This window comes from Cibotium barometz, chromosome 62, assembly GCF_041138505.1.
Source record: "Cibotium barometz isolate CiBa-2024 chromosome 62, ASM4113850v1, whole genome shotgun sequence".
NCBI classification, from domain to species: domain Eukaryota; kingdom Viridiplantae; phylum Streptophyta; class Polypodiopsida; order Cyatheales; family Cibotiaceae; genus Cibotium; species Cibotium barometz.
In genome coordinates, this window is record NC_141107.1 from 21,810,555 (window position 1) to 21,833,631 (window position 23,077).

Below are 23,077 nucleotides of genomic sequence, written 5' to 3' on the forward strand. Positions count from 1 at the left end.
AAAGGTCTAGAATAACCAACACCGGTCCTTTGCTAGCATAAAGTCTCAATGCTTCAAAAAGATTTTGTTTTAGTTTTGGTCCACAAAGATTCCATGGGTTTATTTGTCGAAATACGCAATGGGCTAAACACCACTGCAAACCACTGCAAACCACTCGTTGAACCTCTTGGCATGATGTCAATCTGATAATCTTCAGATCTCTATGGTGTCTTTGCCTTCCTTTCCCTTACCTGTCCTGAGGAAATTGCATTTGAAAGAGTAGGCCTAGGAGTAGCTTCCTTGTCTCCTCCATGATAAATAGAGTGGGTAGCTCTAGATCCTTTTGAGATAAGCTTTAGCAGCGTCAACTCCTTCGTCTTCGGTGGCTCGATCCTTGATGAAATCTACAAACATTTGAGACCACCTTTGGTCTCGTTCCCTCTTGGTTCTCCACGCAAGTAATTCCTTGTCTCTGAGAAATTGTCTGAACCGCGGAAAGTCATGGTACTCTTCTGATAACATGGCTGCGGTCTCATGAGTAATGGATCAACGACGCTGGTTCTTATCTTGAAGTCTTGGATTGGCCTGATAGTTGTTCCCTTCATTAGACCCTTGGTTTCCCTCTTCTCTCGACATGGCTCTGTTACCCCAAGAAAGTTTCTTCAAGAGAAATCCTTCTCTAATACCACTGTAAGCCCAGTGGGGCGTGCCGTGACAGACTCAACCAAGAGATAGAGATATAGAGAGAGGGGAGAGAGAGAAGGAAATAGGGATCTTGCACAGTACACCACATTGAGCGGGGAATAGGTCCCATCCTCTTTCAAGAATTTATTTAGAAACAATCCACGGGCATGTTGGCCAGGATATATACAATCAATGAATACAAAACAAACAGATATGCCAATGTAGGATATCCAAGTCGATGTCAATGTGGATGTGGAGGCACAAGATCTCTGATGCCGAGCATACCACGAGAATGTGACCCACAAGTATCTCTCACCGGGCTAGTACCAAATCTAATATCCAAATTCAAATCCAATGAATCCAAGTCCAATGAATCCAAATCCAAATCCAAGTCCAAGTCTAGATCCAAGTCCAAATTCCACGTTCATGTCCAAGTTCCATGTTCATGTCCAAGTTCCATGCCCAAGCTCTATGTCCAAGTTCTCCATGTTCATGTCCAAGTTCCATGCTCAAGCGTTATGTCCAAGTTCCCACAAGTAATCTCCACAACTCCTACAACCTTGTTGATGAAGAAAACCATGGAAAAGCTCTTTCTGGCAAGAAAACTGATATAAAACCTGTTTTAATGGTTTTTGGGTGATAAAAACCTCCAAAAAAGCAAATTTTTAGGGTGTCTGAAATTTCTGTCCGTACATGCTTCCGTATCGCCCATGCATATGCCCATACAAGTCTAGGGTTGACCGTGCATCTGAAAAGCAAGTTGGAGAAGGTGTTGATGGCGAAGAAGCAGCTCTCCATGATCATAATGATGCCCACACACACTCCACAACGATCTCCTTTAATCTTCAATGATCTTTTTCATGGTACTACAAGAAAAGTCCGATCCTTTTTATACTTGTAAGAGACCTTGCTTTTTGCCAAAAAGCCTTCATGCTTTTGCTTTGCCTTTTTATGCTTTGCTTTTCTCTTTTTGCCTTTGCCTTTGCTTTTGCTCTTTTTATTTTTATTAATAAAATATTACTCAACTTTTGGTGCTTTGCTTGTCTGGCTTCAAGGCCTTGCTTTTTTGGCCTTAGAGAAAGCGTCTTTTAGCTTTTTGGTTCGGCTCAGTCTCCTCTTTCCAACAATGCCCTTGGCTCGCAGTCAACCGTGTTTGACTTTTTGCTTTTTCTTGCTTTTTGACCAAGAATGGTGCTTTTTCTTAATCAAACCTTATGGACCTTGTCCCCATGTCTTCTTCCACATGTCTGGTGTCCGGGCATGGATTTCATTATGTGAAATAGAGCTAGGAGAGCCAAATAGTTACAGGCAAGTGCTTTTCCATCTTTGGCTAGCCATGTAGCTTCTGCATTCCTCGTACTTGGTTTCTTGTCTTTGCCATTTGCAACATTTCACAATCCTTTCTTCATTAACGTGAATTTAATTTTAGTTTGCCAAGTGTGGAAATTTTGGCCTTCAAACTTATCTATCTTCATTGAATAAGCCATTTAGGGAAAGGTCTTACCTTTGGGATGATTACAGTGTCTAGTCCCTTTACAGATTTAATGGAAAAAAAATAATCTAGAATTCACTTTCTCCATACATATACATGTGATTGCTCAAAAATTCACTTAAACCCATAGCCCTTGCATAAATAGAGAGAAGAGTAGAGAGAGAGAAGATGAGAGTCGACACCAGATTGGGTCCCAAGTACCCATTGAAGGGTCCCCCCTACCAGCAGGAGTATTTGTTGGTATTTCTTTGGAGAACTTTGTACAATGATAATGAATGATGACTGAGGACGGCCTAATGCAAGGTCGAGGAAGACCGAACACAAGATGAACGGTATGCTGTCCTGTGAACACAGAAGAGCACCCAATGAAGCCACGTATGCAACTTCGAATTTGTTGTGGAGAAGCACATATGCTGGCTGAGAATGGGGATGAACTTCTATGCTCTATGGCTGTAGCAAAAGGCTGAATGCTTGATGCTTGATGACTCTTGGTGAATGAGTGGTGGAATCTCTTATATAGGAGCCACATGTGCTGGTCAGTTTGCTAATGTCTTGTCTGAAAGAATTCGGAGCACAGAGCACCAAGCAAATGGAGGCGCATCACATGGAAGACGGCCATCAACCGACCGGGCCCTTGCCACCCAAACATCTTATGAGACTACTAATAAAGGTGGGGGATGAGGGGAGACCAAGGTCTTTTTTGCCCTATATAGAGGGGTTAAGATTACCCCAACCCACTATGTGGGATAACAGGTTGCCATGTGGCAGTGTGAAGCGGAGGATCAAGAATCCATTCCAACACCCCCCCCTAGATGTGAAGCCTGAAACTGAGCAACAGGAGTCGACGAGGCTCTGATACCATGAAAGTACGTGGAGCACGGAGCACCAAGCAAACAGAGGCGTAGCATGCAGAAGACGGCCATCAACCGGCCAGGTCCCCCAGACCAAGGGCATTTTTGCCCTCTATAGAGGGATTAAGATTACCCCAACCCACTATGTGGGATAACAGGCTGCCTTGTGGCAGTGTGAGAAGCAGAGGAGCAAGAATCCATTCCAACACTGTCGGCTTGGTATTTGGTTGGGGGATTGACCTATGTAGCTAGTGCTTGACATGTCCCAGATTGGGGCTCACAATGGGGTCTTGGCATACGACAAATGTTGCTGAATGGGTACTAATGACGTACAATGTTACACTAAATGATGGTCAATGTGTCACATAGCACCTCAGTGCAGGGCAATATGGTGATCCTTTGGCCGTGAGGGAGGCATTTCACTTGGCAAAGAATTGGGAAAACAATCTCTATACTCATTTAGAAAATTCAGCCTATCACGAGTAAGAGACGTGAGAATATGTGAATGTGAAGCGGAAGCAAATAGATATCACGACAGCCCACAGAGAGATCCAACACTTGAGCTAGAGATTGAAATATTAAATGTATTGAATGAATGTTGAATAAAATATGAAGGCACAATGGCCATGCTTATATACATCTCTCATGTAGAGTAGTCGGCGAGTAGCACCGGAGGACAAATGTCCGCGATTGAAAAAATGCCTAAAATAAGCTATAAAAATATTGAAAAAATATGGAAAAAGTCTCTAAAAATATTAGATAAATACCTGGATAAAAAGGGAATAAAATAGAGTAAAAGAGAGCTGGAGCTGACATGTTCAACACCTCCTCTCAGCTCCAGCATGGGGGTCTGACTCCCATATGGGTAAGGAGCTGATCAATAGTATCTCGAGGAAGAGGTTTGTTGAAGAGATCAACAATGTTGTCCTGAGAAGGACAATACTCCGGTGGTTGTCCTGAGAAGGACAATAGTCCGGTGTAATGATGTCGTCGGCGACGAGCTCACGAACAAAGTGAGTGGACCTCAATATGTTTGGTCCTACCATGGAAGGATGAAGTTCGAGCCAATGCCAAGGAACTGTCGCTATTTGTAAGATTACTCAACGTCTGGAATAACCATAACAACTCACAACAAGTATCGAGATTGCTCAACATTTGGAATATATCCATAACAGCTCACACAACAGGTATCTAGATAAGCATGCTACTTAGCCTCAGTAGAAGATAATGGAATTGTATTTTGCTTGTTGGATCTCTAGGAAGTAAGACCGGAACCAAGAGTGAAGCAATAACCAGAAGTGGATCGTTAAGTATCCTGATCACCTGCCCAATCAGCATCAAAGTATCCAACAAGCTCAGAGCCTCCTGAAAGGGAGACCATAGTCCAAGGTACCGGATAAGTATTGGAGAACCCTCAGAGCGGCCTGTCGATGAAAATGTCGACGAGCGGAAGAAAACTGATTGAGAACACTGACACTATAAGAAATGTCGAGTGTGGTGTAAGTCAAATAAATAAGAGAACCAACAAGCTTGCGGTACTGTGTATTGGAATGAATATTTTTATCGTATGGACGTATAGATGTGTCTTTTGATCAATAGATGTGTCCCTTTGAAGAGATGTGTCCTTTGGTGATGACCCATGTGATAGGGTGTGACCCTTCAGTGGTGTCCTTTCAATGATTAAGAGTAATTAAGGGTAATTCAGAGAGATTAAGTCACAATCGTGACACATGTGCATGCACATGACATAAACAAGTTAGAGAAACCAAATAAAAGGGGTGCATGCAAACTCACTACCCAACTGTATGTTCGTGTCTACAAACCTCCCCCGAGCAAGGGGCTAAGGTTCCACTCCCACGAGTCCATGCCAATCAGCCCTGGCATCTTGTACCACCTGTGCTTGCCTGCAAGGGTCCTCGGCAAGACTATCCTTGTGATCCGCCATAGCCATAGCAGGAGTAAGCCTCTTGGTGCAGGTCTAGACCATAGTGAATCAATAATAACCCAAGTGTCACTTATATAGTGCTTATTGTTGCTATAAATAACAATCCGGTCATAAATATCCAATAACCTTGGATTTATTAAATATAAACCTTAGCCAACTGAATCTGCTCTTTTTCCCTAATCCGAGGGTCCTCCCTAATCTTGTTGGATTAGTCCCTAACTCCAATGGTTAGTGCTAGGTACATAACACACCTACCACGTGTCTATAGTCCACAAGCGAGGTCAGAATACATATTCATGCACATGGTTCGCGAGAGGGTGTCCCTTGCCCTCGTAAACTAGACACACAGATCTTGTAGGGAGTAAAATATTTCATGCGAAAATAGGTCCAGGCATGCAAGTAAGCCATGCGTAAGAATGTATTGGCTTGTAGCAGGCAGTCATTTTGGGCGTAGATATTACGTCCCCAAGCCAACCAGAATACCGTAATCTAGATACGGGCATAGACCAAAATCCCCTGCATCTCATATCTAGCCTATTGGTCCTTGGTGTAGACATTAGTGCCCTACCATGAGGTGGCAATCTTCATGATCCTTGACGTAGATGTAAGTCCCTCGCCACGAGGTGTCATGTCCACACTATGGAGCTTGCCCATAGGTCCGGAAGCGTAAAGTATGCCCAACTAGTGACATTCTCAGTCAACTGCAGCTTCAACACGTTAAGCTCTTTGTCTTCATGAAGCAGATAAATGTTTTTGTTATTTATTTTGTGGAAGTTCACTCCCATTTCTCTTCTTTAATGGAATGTCTAGTTTTTCAATGCTGCTATTTAAATGTTCAGAAACACATCTACCTTGTTGTGCAGGCTCGCTGGTATCTACGAGCTGCAGAAGGTGGCAGTGCTAGAGCGATGTATAATCTGGCTTTGTGCTACAGAAAAGGAGAGGGTCTTAATACTGACCTTCGAGAAGCCAGGAAGTGGATGAAGCGAGCAGCACTCTCTGGCCATCGAAAAGCCCAGTTTGAGCATGGACTGACATTGTTTGCTGTGAGTATGAAGGCCGTGTATTTTTTACTTTCAGTCTGAGAAACCTGATAGTGCTGTTTTTGTGCCTGCATAAGTTGTGCATTTGGGACTCTAGGCTAATGTAAATTTGAGAAAGTTGACTCCGAAAGTGCCTCGGCAAGCAGGCATTTAGCTCGAAGCTTATAAACTGGTATAAGAAGATCAATGAATTGGCATTCAAGCTTGATATGGCCAATCATTGGAGGATTTTCATACGAGTATGTTCCAAAAATAGCAAGGACCTGAGCCTACAGATCTTGTACACACACAAATCAGTTTCCCAGTCAATCATAGACTCCAAGATTGAAAACCGTGGCTGCATGCACTATAGGCTACATGAGGATGAACCTCCCATAGAGGTTGTGCATCAAATTCAGCCCCCCATAGACATAACCAACTCACAGCAAACTGCCTTTGGGCAGCAGAGACCCCCTTCTCATGTCCAAGACTAAGCTCTATGGAAACCCCTTGTGTGCATAAGCACCATGAAAACTCGACACATACACAACAAAAAGTACATGCGTTTTCATGGCTATGCAGCAATAAAACACTGCTCCATGCGATGTACTATTACATGTGTAGAGCTGGAGCAACAAATCCCCCCATGTTTGCAAACGTGCGCCTCCTCTCCCCCTCTCCTCCTTTGTGCTGCCCCTGCCTCCCTCCTCTTTTCACTTCAGCCCGCCTTCGCTCTCTCCCTCTCCCTCCTCCCCCCCCCCCCCGGGGCGCTTCTTGCCTGCCCTTCTTCTAGTGCGCCCTCCCCGCCTTCAGTCTTCCTTCTCACGGAGCACCACTGTTTTCTGTTTTCGGCCCTGCTGCCCCTGGTCCTTCGTCCAGCCTCCTCCTTCGAGCCCGCCTTGCAGTCCTTCCTCTCCGCTTTTTCCCTGAAGGCCCACCAGGGTTAGGGTTTGACAGTAGCAGCTAAGGTGGATGGAACTCCATGGTAGAGAGAGAGAGAGAGAGAGAGAGAGAGAGAGAGAGAGAGAAAGAAAGATTTTATTAACGTCTTCCAAAAGACCGAACTCGGCCTATGAGACAAATCGGTGTACCTGTATGGGGTATCCTCTGTCATCCCAACAAAATGAAAAAGTAAAAAGCTGAATCTGGGTGTGCAACTGGAGCTCTACTACTAGGAGAATGCAAAGCTATATGCATGGAGTATACAATCATGATATGCAACCTAGCTAGCTCCGTCCTGTACCATACTGGGGGTATAAAATGGTATACATCAATGAAGGGGGTGTCCACAGCTCCCTGAAGAACATGCCTGGGTGTGCTCTGAAGCGAGCCAGTCGCTCCGCACCCTCTCTGTGAAACTGAGCTCTGATCTCTGTCATCTCTCTCTGGTAGAGAGAGAGAGAGAGAGAGAGTGCTGCGCGACTCAATGATGTGACTCGTGCTTTACTTCAGTCAAGTACATGCTTTTTGTAGGCAAGTAGCCTTATCTTTTGACCCTTACATATCATATAAGCACATCACACATGGCATATACTTGTCTTATCGAGTTATAAGGGGTGTTCACACCTAAGCAGGTGTTCACACACATATACATGAATAAGGTCTTACACACACGTAGGGTGGACACACATACATACTTAGCCCTGTTGGGGGCAGTTCACACATGGACACAAGTGGCTACATAGGTGGATACATGTACACGGATACACACGTGAAGGATACATGCACGAGAGCTAGGAAACCCCAACACTCTCGCCTCTATGTCGCCTCCCTTTTTCCCTGTTAGCACCCCTTGGCCTTGCCTTGCTCCTCACGTTCCTGTCTCATTGCCTCCCCTTGAGCGTTTCTTTAGAGCGGGTTTTTGCATTCGGGCTGTTTTTTTTCGGCAGGTGTTGACTTCCTTTGGTCTTCACCCCTTCAAGAGGATTTCATGGCAGCCACTTCGTCACCCCAAACAGATGTTGCCGCCCCATTCCTCTTCTCCGAAGCGGACCTCAGGCTCCTAACATCAACGGTACCCTCCCTGGAAGCCTCAACATTGGTTTGCAAGATTGTGGACGGCGCCAGCTTTGTGACTTGCTCTAGGCCAGCCTCCTTGGGTGAGCTAGGCAAGATCATAGATATCCATACCCTCTGCCTGGTGGGCTACTCCTAGGTGTGAGTTCGACACCCCAACAGCTTCGGACCGCGTACTTCAGCTGAGCCCCGGAGTGTAGCGCACAGGAGGTCAAGCGTTTTGGCAGCACATTTTTGATCCCTTGACACTCTAGCTGGAGTATTTGGATTCTCGGTCACAATCTGTTTTCTAGGCCTCAAAGAGTACCTTTCGCTTCTCTTTGTCATTGGGAAAACGATAGGTAAGTGTTGAAATCCTTGGCGGTGGTTGCCTCCATGCTGGCGAGTGGTTGGAATTTTTTACTTCGCATCAGTGTTTCCTTTGTGGAGATAGTACCGCACATCATCTCTCTTCGTGGGACCCCACCCTGCAGCGGGTGGAGTACTTAGGCCTTCCTGGCTAGTGCTTCATATGGGTCACCTCGCCAGAGCTTGCTCGTCTCGCTAGTCTAGGCGAGCTGCGCACGCCAGTCTGGCCCGTTCCCTCCTGTAGTATTGCGAGAACGGACCGAGCACCTCACCTCCTCCCACTGGGGAGACAGAGCTCGAGCACCCTAGCCGTTAGGACAAGGAAGGTGGAAGACGACAGAGCAGAGACATCACCGATGTTGAGCTAGAGCAATGCGCTGTTGCTAGGTGAGACAACCCGAAGGGACCTAGGTGTAAACGATTGTGTTGGAGAAGCATTTTGAGTGGAGGCCCCACTTGCCTCCAGAGGGTCCTAGCATGATGTCGAGCTTGGAGACCTGTCCTAGGGAATGGTTCAGTGCTAGTCTTCCCGATTTTTTGGAACCACTCCCCTCCCTCCCGGGCTCCAAGATCTGATCCCCTGCAACTGTTGCCCTCGCAGGAGCAAGAGTAGATGCTGTCCTTCCCCTCTCCACATGATCCCTTCCCTCCCCCTCCCCCTCCCCCTCCCCCTACCTGCCGTCTCCTCTTTCTCCTCCTCCCCCTTCCTTCTTTGGTCCCCCCCCATCCCTTCCGCCCTCGCCTTCAAGCTTTCCCTCATCCTCCCCTTCGTAGCCTCCTCCTTCAGTAGCCCTTGATCCTGGGCAGGGGCAAGTTCATGAAATTCGAAGCCTTTCATGGAGAGTATGATGCCTCTAAGGTGCTCGCTTTTGTGGCACAGTTTGACATTGCTTTTAGTGATGAGGACTTCACTGAGAAGTCCAAAATTCATAATGCAAGCATGTTCTTGAAGGGGACAGGTGCCCATTGGTGGATCACTGAAAAGACCACCAAAGATCCCATTTGCACTTGGAAAGAGTTTAAAGACATATTTTATGCCCAATTTTTACCTCCTAATGTCCGCGGAGCAAACTCTCACCCAAAAGTGCGATAGACTTGAGCAAAAAGACAATGAAAGTGTGCAGCAGTATGTCAATAAGTTTTGGAAAGTGTTGCTTGAGGTAACTCCCTTTATGTAACTCTCCGAGGATGAAAGGAAGAGGAAGTTTTGCTCCGGATTGCAACCAGCTTATCGTTCCGCATTGAATTGCATCCGAAACACACTCTTCAGCAGCGCATAGCATCTGCTCTTGCTATGGAGCAATTGATGCTTAAAATTAAGCAAGATCAGGGAGGTTCCAAGAGCAAGGAGAGGGCTATCCCAAACCTGCAAAAAGGTGGACAGCCACCTAAAAAGAGCTTTCAGGAAGCCCAAAAGGGTGGTAAAGCTGAAAGAACCCCATCCAAAGACATTGCACCAAAGAAGAACAAGTTTGGCTTCACCCCCGAGCAAAGGGAGCAATATGCCAAAGAGGGAAAATGCTATTCTTGTGCTAGTAAAGAGCACATGTTTAGGCAATGCCCTACCCTCAAGCAAAAGCATGAGGATAAGCCACCAGAGGCAAATGTGCATGCCATACCCGATGTGCAGGGTACCACCGAGCATGGTGAATGTGGATGTATTGACTCAAGATAGGCTGAATTTTCTTGATGCGTATAAGGATTGTTTTGCGGATGCATTGCCAGGAGAACTACCACCTGAGAGGCCTGAGGATCATCGCATGGATCTTGTGCGAGGTAATACCATACCTAACAAACCCGCATATCGTGTGAGTGCCGCACAACAAGAGCAGATTATGAAGCATGTTAATGAGCTCTTAGAAAAGGGTTTGGTTCAGCCAAGCTTCTCACCCTTTTGTTCTCCTGTACTTCTTGTGCAAAACAAGGATGGATCTTTCCGCATGTGCATGGATTTTCGAGCTCTTAACAAGCTCACCGTCAAGAACAGGTTCCCAATCCCACGCATAGATGACATCTTGGATAAGCTTGATGGTTCGGCTTGTTTCAGCCGTATAGATTTGAAGAGTGGTTATCACGAGATTCGTGTGGTACCCCAGGATGTTCATAAGACTGCATTCAAGACAACTTTTGGATTGTATGAATTCTTGGTAATGCCGTTTGGCCTTACCAATGCCCCGGCAACATTCAACCGTATGATGGACATGATATTTCGACCCCATCGTAAGTTCACAGGTGTATTCTTTGATGACATTTTGGTTTTCTCCAAGAATGAGGAGCATAGGACTCATTTGGCTACAGTCTTTGAAGAGTTGCGAAAGCATAAACTCTTCATAAATGCTAAGAAAAGTGAGTTCTTTCTCTCAGAGATATACTATTTGGGGCACATCGTATCCAAAGAGGGTGTAAGAATGAATCTTGCTAAAATTGAAACCATTCGAAATTGGCCAGAGTTGCAAAATGTACATCAAGTGCGTAGCTTTCTGGGGTTATGTTCATACTATAGGCGATTGATCAGGCATTTTGCCAACATTGTCTCGCCATTGCATGATTTTACAAAGAAGAAAGCCACCTTCAAATGGACTTTGAATGAGCAAGATGTCTTCTTGCAACTCAAAAATGCTATCATTTGTGGGCCCGTGTTGATTGTTCCCGATTTGCGAAAGCCATTCCCGGTGGAATGTGATGCATGTGGGAATTGTATAGGGGCTGTCCTAAAGCAAGAGGGTCATGCAGTTGCTTATGAGAGCCGTCGATTGCATGATGCCGAGATCCATATGGACATTTATGAAAAAGAGCTCTTGGCTGTAATTCATGCCTTAAAGATATGGAACTGAGTTTGTAGTCAAGACAGATCATCAAAGCTTGAGGTACTTTTTATCTCAAACTAAGCTCTCGGAGAAGCAAATGAGAATGGCAAACTTTCTTTCCATGTTTCATCTTCAGATTGTTCACACTCCGGGAAAGAAGAGTGTGGTGGAAGATGCTTTGTCCAAGAAGCCTTATATAGCTGCAGTTTCAGTGGCCTCTCATGGGGACTTATCTGCTATGTGTGATCTTTATCATTTGGATGCTGATTTTTCCCATATATGGACTGATTTGATGGCTGGTGACTTGCATGCCTCTTATGTGATCAAAGAGGGTTATCTTATGAAGGATAACTGCTTGTGTGTGGTGAAGGATATGCGTCCAAAGGTTATGGAGGAATGTTACGCTCCACCTTATGCTGGTCATAGAGGTATTTTACCTACGACACGCATGATCGAAAGATATTTCTTTTGGCCAAGCATGCGTAAAGACATTGAGGCATATGTACGTGCATGTATTACTTGCCAAAAGGTAAAATTTGATAGACAAAAGCCTCCAGGCTTGCTTCAGCCATTGCCTATTCTCTCGCAGCCATGGGAAAGCATTACTATGCACTTCATTATGGATTTGCTTGGATCCCAGCATGGGAATGATGCTATTTGGACCATTGTGGACAGGTTTAGCAAGCAAGCTCACTTCTTGCGCGTCAAGAAAACCATTAAAGTTGATCATATGGTGAAGCTTTTTCTTGCTCACATCTTCAAGCATCATGGTATACCTAAGTCTATTGTTGGGGATAGAGATCCCAAGACTACGAGCCTCTTTTGGAGGGCTTTATTTGATAACATGGGCACTAAGCTTGAGTTCTCATCGGCTTATCACCTCCAAACAGATGGCCAAAGTGAGGCTGCAAATTTTGCTGTATTGGATTTGTTGAAGTGTTATGTGGCAGATCAAAAGAGTGCTCAGGAGAAGTATCTTCCACTTGTAGAGTTTACTTACAATAACACAGTACATGTCTCCCCGGGAAAGGCCCCGTTTGAGATTATTTATGGCAGAGTGGTATTGCCACGCATCCTTCGTACAAAGGATGAGATTTTTGTAGCCGATGAGTATGTGCGTGACTTGGATGTAGCCTTTGCTCAGGTGCGGATAGCCATAGCAAGGTCACAAGACAAGCATAAGAGGGCTGCTGACAAGCATACAAGGTACATGCAAGTCAAGGAAGGTGATTGGGTATTGCTGAAATTTGAGAAAGCTAGGCTTCGGAAGAGGCCAGGACGAGAGGGATCATATCCAAAGCTTTCGCGTGATATTATAGACCCTTCAAAGTGGTTGACAAGATCAATGAAGTGTTCTACAGGCTTGCTTTACCAAGTCATTGGAAGATTCACAATGCTTTTAAGTTTTCACGTGAGTCTTTTGCAGAAGTATGTGGGGCCAGATCCAGAAGACCCGCCCAAGATTGATGAGCTTGAGGAGATCCTCCAGCCAGAGCAGATTGTATTTCACAAGGAGAGAAAGTTACCACATAGGAAGCTTTCCAGGTGATACCTTGTGAAATTTAAAAATTATTTGCCAATTGATGCAAAGTGGGTAGACGAGGATTATTTTGCTGATTACCCTCAGCTTTTACAGGCATATCTTGAGGCTTTTCAGTTGAGGACAAGTGTTTAGAAGCCCGGTGGGATGTCACTATTTGGTCCATTTTCATTTCTGGAGCCACCTCTATGGGATTGTCACTTCATAGAGCGGCTAGATTTGTGCCGTGTTCACATGGGGCTAGGCCAGTGTCCCATGTGAAAGGGCCAATCTTTTGGTGTCACATGGATGGGAGCCAGCTTCGTGCCATCCGTGTGTGACCAGTACTGCATCACATGGACGGGAACCAGTTTTGTGCTACCCGTGTGTGACCTACTTCGTGCTGTATGGATGTGAGCCTGTTGGTGCCACCCGTGTATGGCCAGGATGGCGTCTTACCTATGGGATTGTCACTCCATAGGAAGACCAAGACATACATTCATATTGCTGTCACGCCAGTTTTGTGGCCGATAGGAACCTGTCCTCGCAGGGTGTGGATCAACTCCTGCCAAATCCCCCGTACAGTCTTTGCTGGTGGCTCCAGTCTCCCCTCAAAGGCCCTGAAACACCGGGCCCTCCAGGTGAACCAGATGGTGAGGCTGCTGAGGAGCTCCCATCGTAGATCCCTCTCCTGTGTCGAGCTGGCGGACGAGAAATCCGGTGAAGGAACAAGGCGAGGCTGGCCCCTAATGAATCTGATGGCTTGACTGTCCTGCTCCGTCTCATAGCCCATAGCAGGCCTTGACGTAGTCGACCAAGCAGCGGCACCCCACGTATACAAACCCTCTGGAGAGAGGGGGGCCAGAATACGCAGCATCCGTAGCCAAATCCGCTGCGCCTGAGGGCAATCCCATAGGCAATGTCTCTGTGTCTCCATAGGGTGGCCGCATCGGACGTAGGCCGTCGGAAGACCGCTGTAGACAAGCCAGGTGCCAACTGGTGAGCCCCTGTGGGCGACTAGCCACTGGAAAGTCGAGATCCTGCGAGCCTGTCGACTAGCCCAGAGCCGGGCCCAAAAATCCTCCAAGAACTCCTGTGAGAGTCCCTGTAGCCGCTAGTGCCCCGCTGCAGCTAGAGAGACCATCCTCCTCGCCGTCAAAATATGCCGCCCCAGCGGAACAGTATACTAGAAAAAGGTGATCTCTGTGGCCTCATGGGATGCATAAGGATCATGCCACTCGTACTCCCCCGAGCCGGGCCAAGGGGCACGCTGCATATGCCCATATGCGCCAATCCGGGAGCACATCTGCAGGGTCTGGGTCAATATGCCACTTCCGAGAAGCGGCGGCCACTACCCGTATCCACTGAAAGGTGCACTCTGCAACCAAAGGCGACTCCACCTCCACTCTCTGAAGTCTGTCCTCATCCTGAATCTCGTAGTAGAGGAATCTGCCAAACTCAGTGCAAGCTCTGACAGCAATCAGGATCTCCAACTGTGTAAAGGCTCCCATCCACCGTGGGGCCACTAGCTCGAGAGGCGTGAACCACTCCTCTGTGAGTGCCTCCTGAATGTCATCCCTCATAATCAACCCCCCTCTGAAGTGACTCAGCCTCTCCACCTGGATCTCCTCTGGGAGACTGCAAAAGGCATGCCAGTCTCCAAAGCTACGTGCTGGGCTTGCCGCCAAAGGTCCTCAGGCTAGACGAGGCCGAGAACCCAGCATATGACCCTGCTCTGTGCGAACCGCTGGGCTCCAGATGAGCGGCTGTCTGGCCCGCTCCTCAACACAAGAAGGAGGTCTCTGAGAGAGCCCCGGTCTCAACAGCTCCCAAGCTCTTAGGATGCTCAAAGCAAATCGGTCCTCCCATCCTCTACTGTGGCCTGTCCTCCTCTATCTCTATGAAGATCCATCGAATCTCTGGTGCCCAAGTGCCCCCTACTGGGGGAGCCCGAGCCTGCAGCCGTTGCAAAAGGAGCTCTTTCCAAGGCTCAGCGCCTGGAAGCAGCCCCCGAACAATAAGCTTCCCCAATAAGGCTCTACTCTGATCGACTGGATCTATAATGCCCAAGCCTCCTTGGGCCAGCGGAAGTGTAATAACTGCCCAAGCAACCTTTGCTCGAGCTGGCTTACTGCCTGATCAGCCTCTGTACCTAACTGATGCAAGAGCTCGAGAAGATCCAGCAAGACGTAATGTACCACATGGTCGCTAAAAGCACCTGATTTGCCACCACCACCCTCCCAGCCAAGGATAGCCGAGCTGTACTCCAATACAAAAGCTTCTTCCGAATGCTCAGAAGAAGCGAGGCAATCTACTGCTCAGGTGACAAATCTAGTCTAATCTGGCATCCCAAATATCGCACTGCTGTGCCAGGAGGAATCCATCTAAAATCGGGGTCTGGGCTCCATGCCGGAGTGGGAGTGCTACTGATCCAAAAGGCCACTGTCTTGCGCCAATTGATCAGTGCTCCCGAAGCTGCACTAAAAACCTAGAGTGACTGCTCTGCCCGAAGAAGATTGGCCTCTTGGCCATGCAAAAATAACCCCGTGTCGTCAGCAAACTCAGCATCGAGCAGGTCCTCCCCCCGGACTGGGAGCTGGAGTCCTCTCAAACCAACCTCCTCTGCCGTCAGATACATGCTCATAGTCTCAGCAAAGAAGAGAAATAGAAACGGGGCGAGAGGACACCCCCGTCGGATTGATCTGGTCAGCTCAAAACTCGGTTCCCGGCCTCCTGCAATCAACACCTGGCTACGAGCTGTGGAATATAGAGCCGCCACCCCTCGAATCCAACCTGGCTCAAAGCCCAGGCGAAGCATAGTGCTCTCTAAGAAACCCCAATCGACTCTATCATATGCCTTCTCAAAATCGAGAAGCATCACGACCAAGTCCTCACCAAGAAATCTAGCTGGGGCTGTCGCCTCCTTGAAGGTGAAAATGTTGTCAAGGATACTACGCTCCTTGACGAATCCTGTCTGGGTAGCATGAATCAACTCCCCCAGGAAGGGCTGGATCCTCAAACTCAAGGCCTTTGCTAAGACCTTGTAGACAGTATTGAGGATCGTAATAGGTCTCCAATGCCGAATATCATCTGATACTCCCTCCCCCTTGGGGATAAGAAAGATCAAGCCCTCTGAAAAGCTCTGTGGCATCACCCCAGTGTCCAAAACATACTGAAAGCCCCTGTGGAGGCCTGGCCCCAAAAGGTCCCAATAGCGCATAAAAAAGGCAGGTGTCAATCCGTCCTCCCCTGGGCAACTATGGCGCGGCAGGACCCTCAAGGCCTCAGCAAGCTCAACCTCTGAAAGAGGCTCACCTAGAACTGTACGCATATGATCTGTGACCCTCCTCTGCACATGGGCCCGCACAGTCTGTCTGCAAGCATCCCGAGCCTCAGTGGCTGGCTCCGCTGAAAGCAGGTCTCTATAGAACCCAGTGGCAATGGCTCTGATCTCCCCGGGCTCAGTATAGCTACCGATCCGTCCGGCCTCCCAAGCTGGCGGACTCCTGCTCGAGCATGGCGGGGTCCAGTGATCTCAAAAAACTCCCCAGTCACTCTATCACCAAGCTGCGTCCACTGAGAGGCCTGGCGACGATAGTAAAACTCATGTCTCTGCTCCTCTGCCTCTCTAACCTCTTGACGTGCCTGGCTCAGCTAGGACGCCACCCACTCACATGCATGCTGCTGCTCCTGAAGGCGCTGAAGTGAAGCAAGGTTGCGTCTCAGTCGATGCTCCCGCTCGCGAGTCTCTCTCAGCCGTGTCAAAGTTGCAGCGTGCAGAAAAGAGCTCAGCTCGATGAGTCCCTGGGCACACTCGCATGCTGCATCCTGGTCAGAGCACTGACTATCATGCCAGATCCTCTCAATGTCCTCAGCGAGACTAGGATCTGTAAGTACCCTCTCTGGGATCCTCAATTGCAGGCTGGGCTCCCGTGTCCTCTCCTCAAGTGTCAAAATAACTGGCGCATGGTCTGAAAATGAGGTGCCAGCGAGGATGCCAACGGAGCCCCCTCGCTCCACTAACCAGTCGCCCACATAAAAGCGATCAATCCGTGATAGATTAGTCCCTCCCTGCCGGCGATCCGACCGAGAGAAACTAAGACTGTCCTGAGAGCGGGAGAAGGCCCCATGCTGCCATGCATCAGTGATCCTCAGTGACATGCAAAATCGCTCCCAAGCTGCAAGCTCCGTGCCGTGCACTGTAACATGACTGCCCCCCACCCTATTGGCCGGGCCCTCAAGCATGTTGAAGTCTCCCCCGACACACCAATGTGCGGCCTCTCGCAATGCATCCGTAACCTGGGTCCAGAACTCTGCTCTGGCACTAGCATGGTTGGGCGCATAGACGTCGAGCACGCCCAAGAGCTCATCATGCATCCTCAGAATGACATACTGTGCTCTACCAGGCAGAATGATCCCTCGATCCACAATGGCCTGCCGCCATACATCTGCAATGACCATGCATACTCCTCCCTGTCCACCCAAAGGGCCAAACCCTGCAGACCAAAAGGTGTCCCATCTACCAGGCATCAGCGAACCATATCTCCGGATCGTGCTCTCACCCAAGTGGTGCTCCTGCATCATCAAAATATCAATACTGCCACCAACCAGGCATCTCTGCAGCTCCTGCCTCAAGTGTTGGGGTAAAGGCGTTATGCCCACCCTTATAGTGTGTACAAGCCCATAAGTTATAGTACATAGTACACTTAGTACTTTTAATGTACTAAGTGCACTATGTGTACTAGTGCAATATACATGTGTGATAGGGGAGTCACACACTCATATCATTATGAGTTGACTTATCCCCACATCTCTCTCTCTCCCTTGTTCTTCTCTGTGTATGTCTCTCACATGACCTAACCCTAATTCTCCCTCTCAACTGGTATCAGAGCTTTGGTCACCAGGTTCTCCTCCCTCTTCTGCTTTGCTGGCCGCCCCCCCCTTTGTGCTGGTCGCCTGCTCTTGGGCCTTGCTGATTCCTGGTCGCCCTGCTCCTTGCAGCACAAAAGGAGCTGGCCAACCAGCTGCTGCCCAGCCAGCAGCGTGGACTGCCCCAGCTGCCCATCAGCCAAGCGAGGGCCCTGTAGTGTAGCGCTGGGCGTACATACGCTAGGCGAAAACAGCAGCGGCGCCCTCAACTGACCACGTTATTAACCAGGCGAGTGGCGAAGGCAGCAGCTCGTAGGCGAACGAAGTCCACAAGTCGGGCGTCAACCGTGCAAACGTGGCGCTGAGCGTTGGCGAACAAACGCTAGGCGAACGAAGTCCACAAGGCTGTGACGTCGTCACGTGCGCTAGCGAGGAGGCGAGCGAAGGCGCCAGCACAGCGAAGGCAGCTAGGCGAAGGCAGGCGAGCTGACTGCTGGGCCTGAATCGAAAGCAGAGCCAGGGTCGGATCGAGGCAAGGCAGTTTGTCGGGCGATGGGGAAGGTACCCGTGCGTCTGAAGGAGGTGGTCTACACGCTCTCCCCGAACCAGGTGCACGTGATGAGGGGCCTGTGGAAGGATATTCCGCACAAGGTCAACGAGAAGATATCCAGCAGTTGGCTCAATGCGATATTCCTGCTTACCCCTCTTGTTGGAACCTACTGAACAGAAGCAGCAATCATCAACCCCTCTTTTCCTGCAACAGCCTGCAAATTGAAGAAAAATCAGAAATTACAAGGTATTTTCCTCAAATTTTTTTTTGGGATTTGCAATTGAGCAAGTACAATCAACAATTGAGCAGATACAGGTGTCAAATTGCTCAATTTTGAGCAAAATTGGCAAAATTGGGTGACATTGGTCACAATCAGGATCAATTTGCAGGACATTGGTCACAATCAGGATCAATTTGCAGGAAATTGGATGTCGAAATTTGGGGCTTTTGATGTAATTGTGCAATTAAGCACTCATACATGCTGTATGATGTGAGAAATCGCACATTTGGGCAAAATTGCAGCAAATTGCAGCAAATCGCAGTGCAAATCAAGGGGCTTTTGTGCCGATTGAGTTGATTTGCATGCAGGCAATCGCAGTTAATGCTGTGGATAATGTGTTGATGCCTTACAAGCACTCAATGTGCCTGTAAATCAAGGGGCTTTCATTATTTGGATGTATATGTGGCCAGCGGGAAGCATCGTGAACACTCTGGATGCCTTCATGTGCGCCAATGTACCATGTATGATCAGAAATTGATCTTAAATCAAGGGGCTTTTCAAGTTTGTATGCTTGTTGAGCTTGGCAAAGCAGCAGGCAAGACATTTATGCCTTGAATCCTCAAAAATCAGCTTGCAGTCAAGGGGCTTTTGCCCAATTTCTGTTCGGGACTGTTGTATGCAGTGTTCGGGACTGTAAAAGTCTGATTTTCACTCATTTGGACAGCCAGGAGAGCATTTATTGCTATTGTACCTGCTGGTACAGATTTGGCACAGCTTTGTGCATGTTTTGGCATGGCTGTACACTGTTTTGAGTGACCAAAAGGTTCAATTTCAGCTGCTGAACTTGCTGGGACAGGTTTGGTACATTACAGGTGAGCACTTAGTACTGCTGTACAGTACTTTGGAAGGGCAAAAGAGCACATTTAAGGTGCTGTCCAAAATCTGCAGCAACCAGATTTTGGTGTTTTCATCACATAAAGTGGGAGAAAAGTTGCATTCTTGCTTCCGCAGTGGGAGATAAAGCTTGGGAGAAAAACTGTGAGCACTTTGTGTGCTTTTGGTGCAGTGTTTGCACATTTTGCAAGGAGTCAGGCATTGACAGGTTGCATTTTGCTATGGCAACCACAGGTGAGAGCTCTTCATTGCTTCACATCAAGAAGCTTGAAGGCTCGCATAATTATGATATTTGGCAAACCCAGTGCTACAATGTGTTGCTCCAGAAAAAGCAGCACAAGCCTATCAAAGAAAGGGGTGTGATGCCCGCTTCTCTTACTGCTGAAGAGTGGGAAGATATGGATGAGCTGGCAAGATCTACTATCATGTTGTCTGTGTCAGACTCATTACTTTTCAGCATTCGTGAAGAGAAGACAGCTTGGGGAATGTGGCAGAGATTGCAGGACTTGTATGCCCAACAAAGTGCCTCAAGCAAAGTGTATTGGTTGAAGAAACTCATAGGCCTTCAGATGAAGGAAGGGGCTTCTATGACAGCCCATCTAAATGAGTTTAATGGTATTGTCAGCCAGGTCATTAATCAAAAGTTGGCAATGGACGATGAGTTCAAAGCCACCTTTCTGTTATGCACTTTGCCAGAGAGTTGGGACACATTCAGGACAGCCACTAGCAATTCGCATGCTATGCTGTCATATGCAGATGTTGAGGGTGCTCTTCTTCAAGAAGAGATGAACAGGAAAAACAACTCTGTTGGAAAGTCCAATGCAATGAATGCACGTGGGAGATCCCAGCAAAGGGGGAAAAGCCAAGAAAGGGGAAGGAGCAAGTCTCGCTCCAAAAAGGATTTGGAATGCCATTATTGTGGCAAAAAGGGACACATTAAAAAGCAATGCTACAAATGGAAAAATGATCAAAAAGAAAAGGGAAAAGGCAAAGACAAAGAGAAGGATGAAGCCAAAGATGTAAAGCCAAAGGGCAAAAGTAAAGTCAAGATTGAAGAAATCAATGTGTCACATGCAGGTGGCAGTGAGGATGAGGTCCTATTTACTTCTTCACTTGATGCCCATTCACTTCTTACAGGTGGTCATGGTATGCACTCATGGATCATTGATTCAGGTGCCTCCTTTCATGTCACAGGTTGCAGAGACTTGTTTGTCAGGTATACTGCTGGCAATGAAGGAGTGGTTTATTTGGGTGATAACCATGCATGCAAGATACTTGGCAGAGGTGATGTGAGGCTTGTGTTTTCAGATGGCTCACAGCTTATGCTCCATGATGTCAGGCATGTGCCTGAGATCAAGAAGAATCTGCTTTCTACTGGACAGCTTGATGATGCTGATTATGTTACCACATTTGGTAGTGGAAAGTGGAAGATTAGTAAGGGCTCACTGGTTGTTGCCAGAGGCTCTAAGGTGGACACTCTTTATTTCATGCATGCAGGTGTTTGTCACCATGCTAATGTAAATGCAACCGAGCTGCCGGAAATCTCTATGTGGCATAGCCGGTTGGGACACATGAGTGTCAAAGGAATGGAGCAATTGTCTCGTTTGGGTTACTTGCCTTCTCTAAAGTTTTCAAGTTTTCAATTTTGTGAGCATTGTATATATGGTAGGCAACTACAGTGCCCCCACAAGAAAGCTCTTGGACAGAAAGATGCTCAGTTAGAGCTTGTGCATACAGATGTATGTGAGATGCCTCAGCTTTCTTTGGGAGGGGCAAAATATTTTGTGTCTTTTATTGATGATGCCACACGCAAGGTGTGGGTTTATCCTCTTCGTTTGAAGAGTGATACATTCTCAGTGTTTGAGAAGTTTGTTGCTCTTGTTGAGAATCAAACTGGCAAAACACTGAAGGCTTTGCGTTCCGACAATGGTGGAGAATATATGTCCAAACAGTTTCAGGACTTTTGTGATGCTAAAGGCATCAAGAGGGAGCTCTCTACTCCTTATGATCCTCCACAAAACGGGACAACAGAGAGGATGAACAGGACCATACAGGAGAAGGTCCGTTCTATGTTGTCACATGCTACATTACCTCATGGTTTTTGGGCTGAAGCTGTTATGACAGCCGTTCACCTTATAAACAGGTCACCTAACACGAGGCTTGGTGGGAAAGTGCCAGAAGAAGTATGGACAGGGAAGCCTCCGTCATACAAGCACTTGAGAGTGTTTGGTTGCGTTGCGTACGTGCACATACGCAGGGAAATGCGCACCAAACTTGATCCTAAGTCTCACAAATGCATATTCCTAGGATATGGTGACAGAGGTGAAATGGGGTATAGACTTTGGGATCCCATGAATAGAAAGATCATACGCAGCAATGATGTCATTTTTGATGAAACATGCATGTATAAGGAGCCTGCAAGGCAACAGGAGCCTGGCAGAGTCATCTTTGATGATGATGAACATCATGGACAACAACAAAGGGCTGTAAATCAGCCATTACAGCAGGAAAACCAGCCCTTAAATGGTGCTGAAAATGGTCCAAATGGACAGCCAGAGATGGCAGAAGATATCCCTATGGATATACCACAGTTGGAGGAGATACCGGGCATGATATTTCAGCCTTATGGCATGGAACAGGAGCCACCAATGGGTGATATGCAGGCTGGACAGCAACCTGCAAATGATGGTCATTGGGTACGGAGGTCCACAAGACCCTCCAGAGCCCCTGACAGGTTTGTTCCAGGGGTTGACTATTTGATGCTTACTGACTGTGGGGAGCCCTCATGTTATAAGGAGGCTTTACAGAGGGCAGACAAAGCTCTATGGGAGCGTGCCATGAAGTCAGAGATGGATTCTCTGCATAAAAATGGAACTTGGAAGTTAGTGCCTTTGCCTGCAGGCAAGAAGGTTTTGCCATGCAAATGGGTATACAGGCTCAAAGTTGCACCAGATACAAAGCCAGGTTAGTGGCTAAGGGCTTCAAGCAAGAATATGGTGTGGACTTTGATGAGATCTTCTCTCCAGTGGTCAAAATGACCACACTTAGAGCTGTGTTGGCTTTGGTTGCGCATGATGATCTGGACTTGATTCAGATGGATGTGAAGACTGCTTTTCTTCACGGTGATCTCCATGAGGAGATATATATGCAGCAGCCAGAGGGTTATGCAGTGAGTGGAAAGGAGAAGCTTGTATGCAAGCTGAAAAAGAGTCTTTATGGGCTCAAACAGGCACCAAGAGAATGGTATCATAAATTTGATACATTCATGAAATCTCAGAAATTCAGGAGAAGTGACATAGATCACTGCTTGTACACCAAGAAAGCTTTGGATGGCAGTCTATTGATCCTCATCTTGTATGTTGATGATATGTTGATTGCCGGGAAATCTCGTAAAGAGATGGATGCATTGAAGAAGAGGCTGCATGAAACCTTTGATATGAAGGATTTGGGTGATGCAAATCACATTTTGGGTATGCGGATACTTCGGGACAGAAATCAGCATGTGTTGTATTTGTCTCAGAAGGAATACATTGGCAAAGTCTTGCAGAGGTTCAATATGGATGGGGGGAAGAAGACTAGTACTCCTTTGCCTCCATATGTGAAACTCAGTGCTATGGACAGCCCACAGTCAGATAGAGACAGGGCTGATATGGCCAAGATTCCGTATGCTTCAGCTTGTGGCAGTCTCATGTATGCCATGGTTGCTACTAGGCCGGACATTGCATTTGCAGTGGGAGTGGTTTCTAGATACATGGCCAACCCTGGCAAGAAGCATTGGGAAGCAGTGAAAGGTGTCATGAGATACCTGAAGGGCACACAGGATATGTGCATTTGCTTTGGCAAACAGGATGCATTAGTGCATGGTTACACGGATTCGGATT

General features: G+C 47.4%; 1 protein-coding gene across 1 annotated transcript in view; it reads left to right on the plus strand.

The window, feature by feature from the left end:
• The window catches only part of LOC147604248 (F-box family protein), a 46,956-nt gene that overhangs the window by 15,481 nt on the left and 8,398 nt on the right, over positions 1 to 23,077 (plus strand). Inside the window, exon 4 of the mRNA XM_086795439.1 lies at positions 5,815 to 5,997. Coding sequence (XP_086651565.1) covers positions 5,815 to 5,997 — 183 coding nt within the window. The remainder of the gene's footprint in view (positions 1 to 5,814; positions 5,998 to 23,077) is intronic.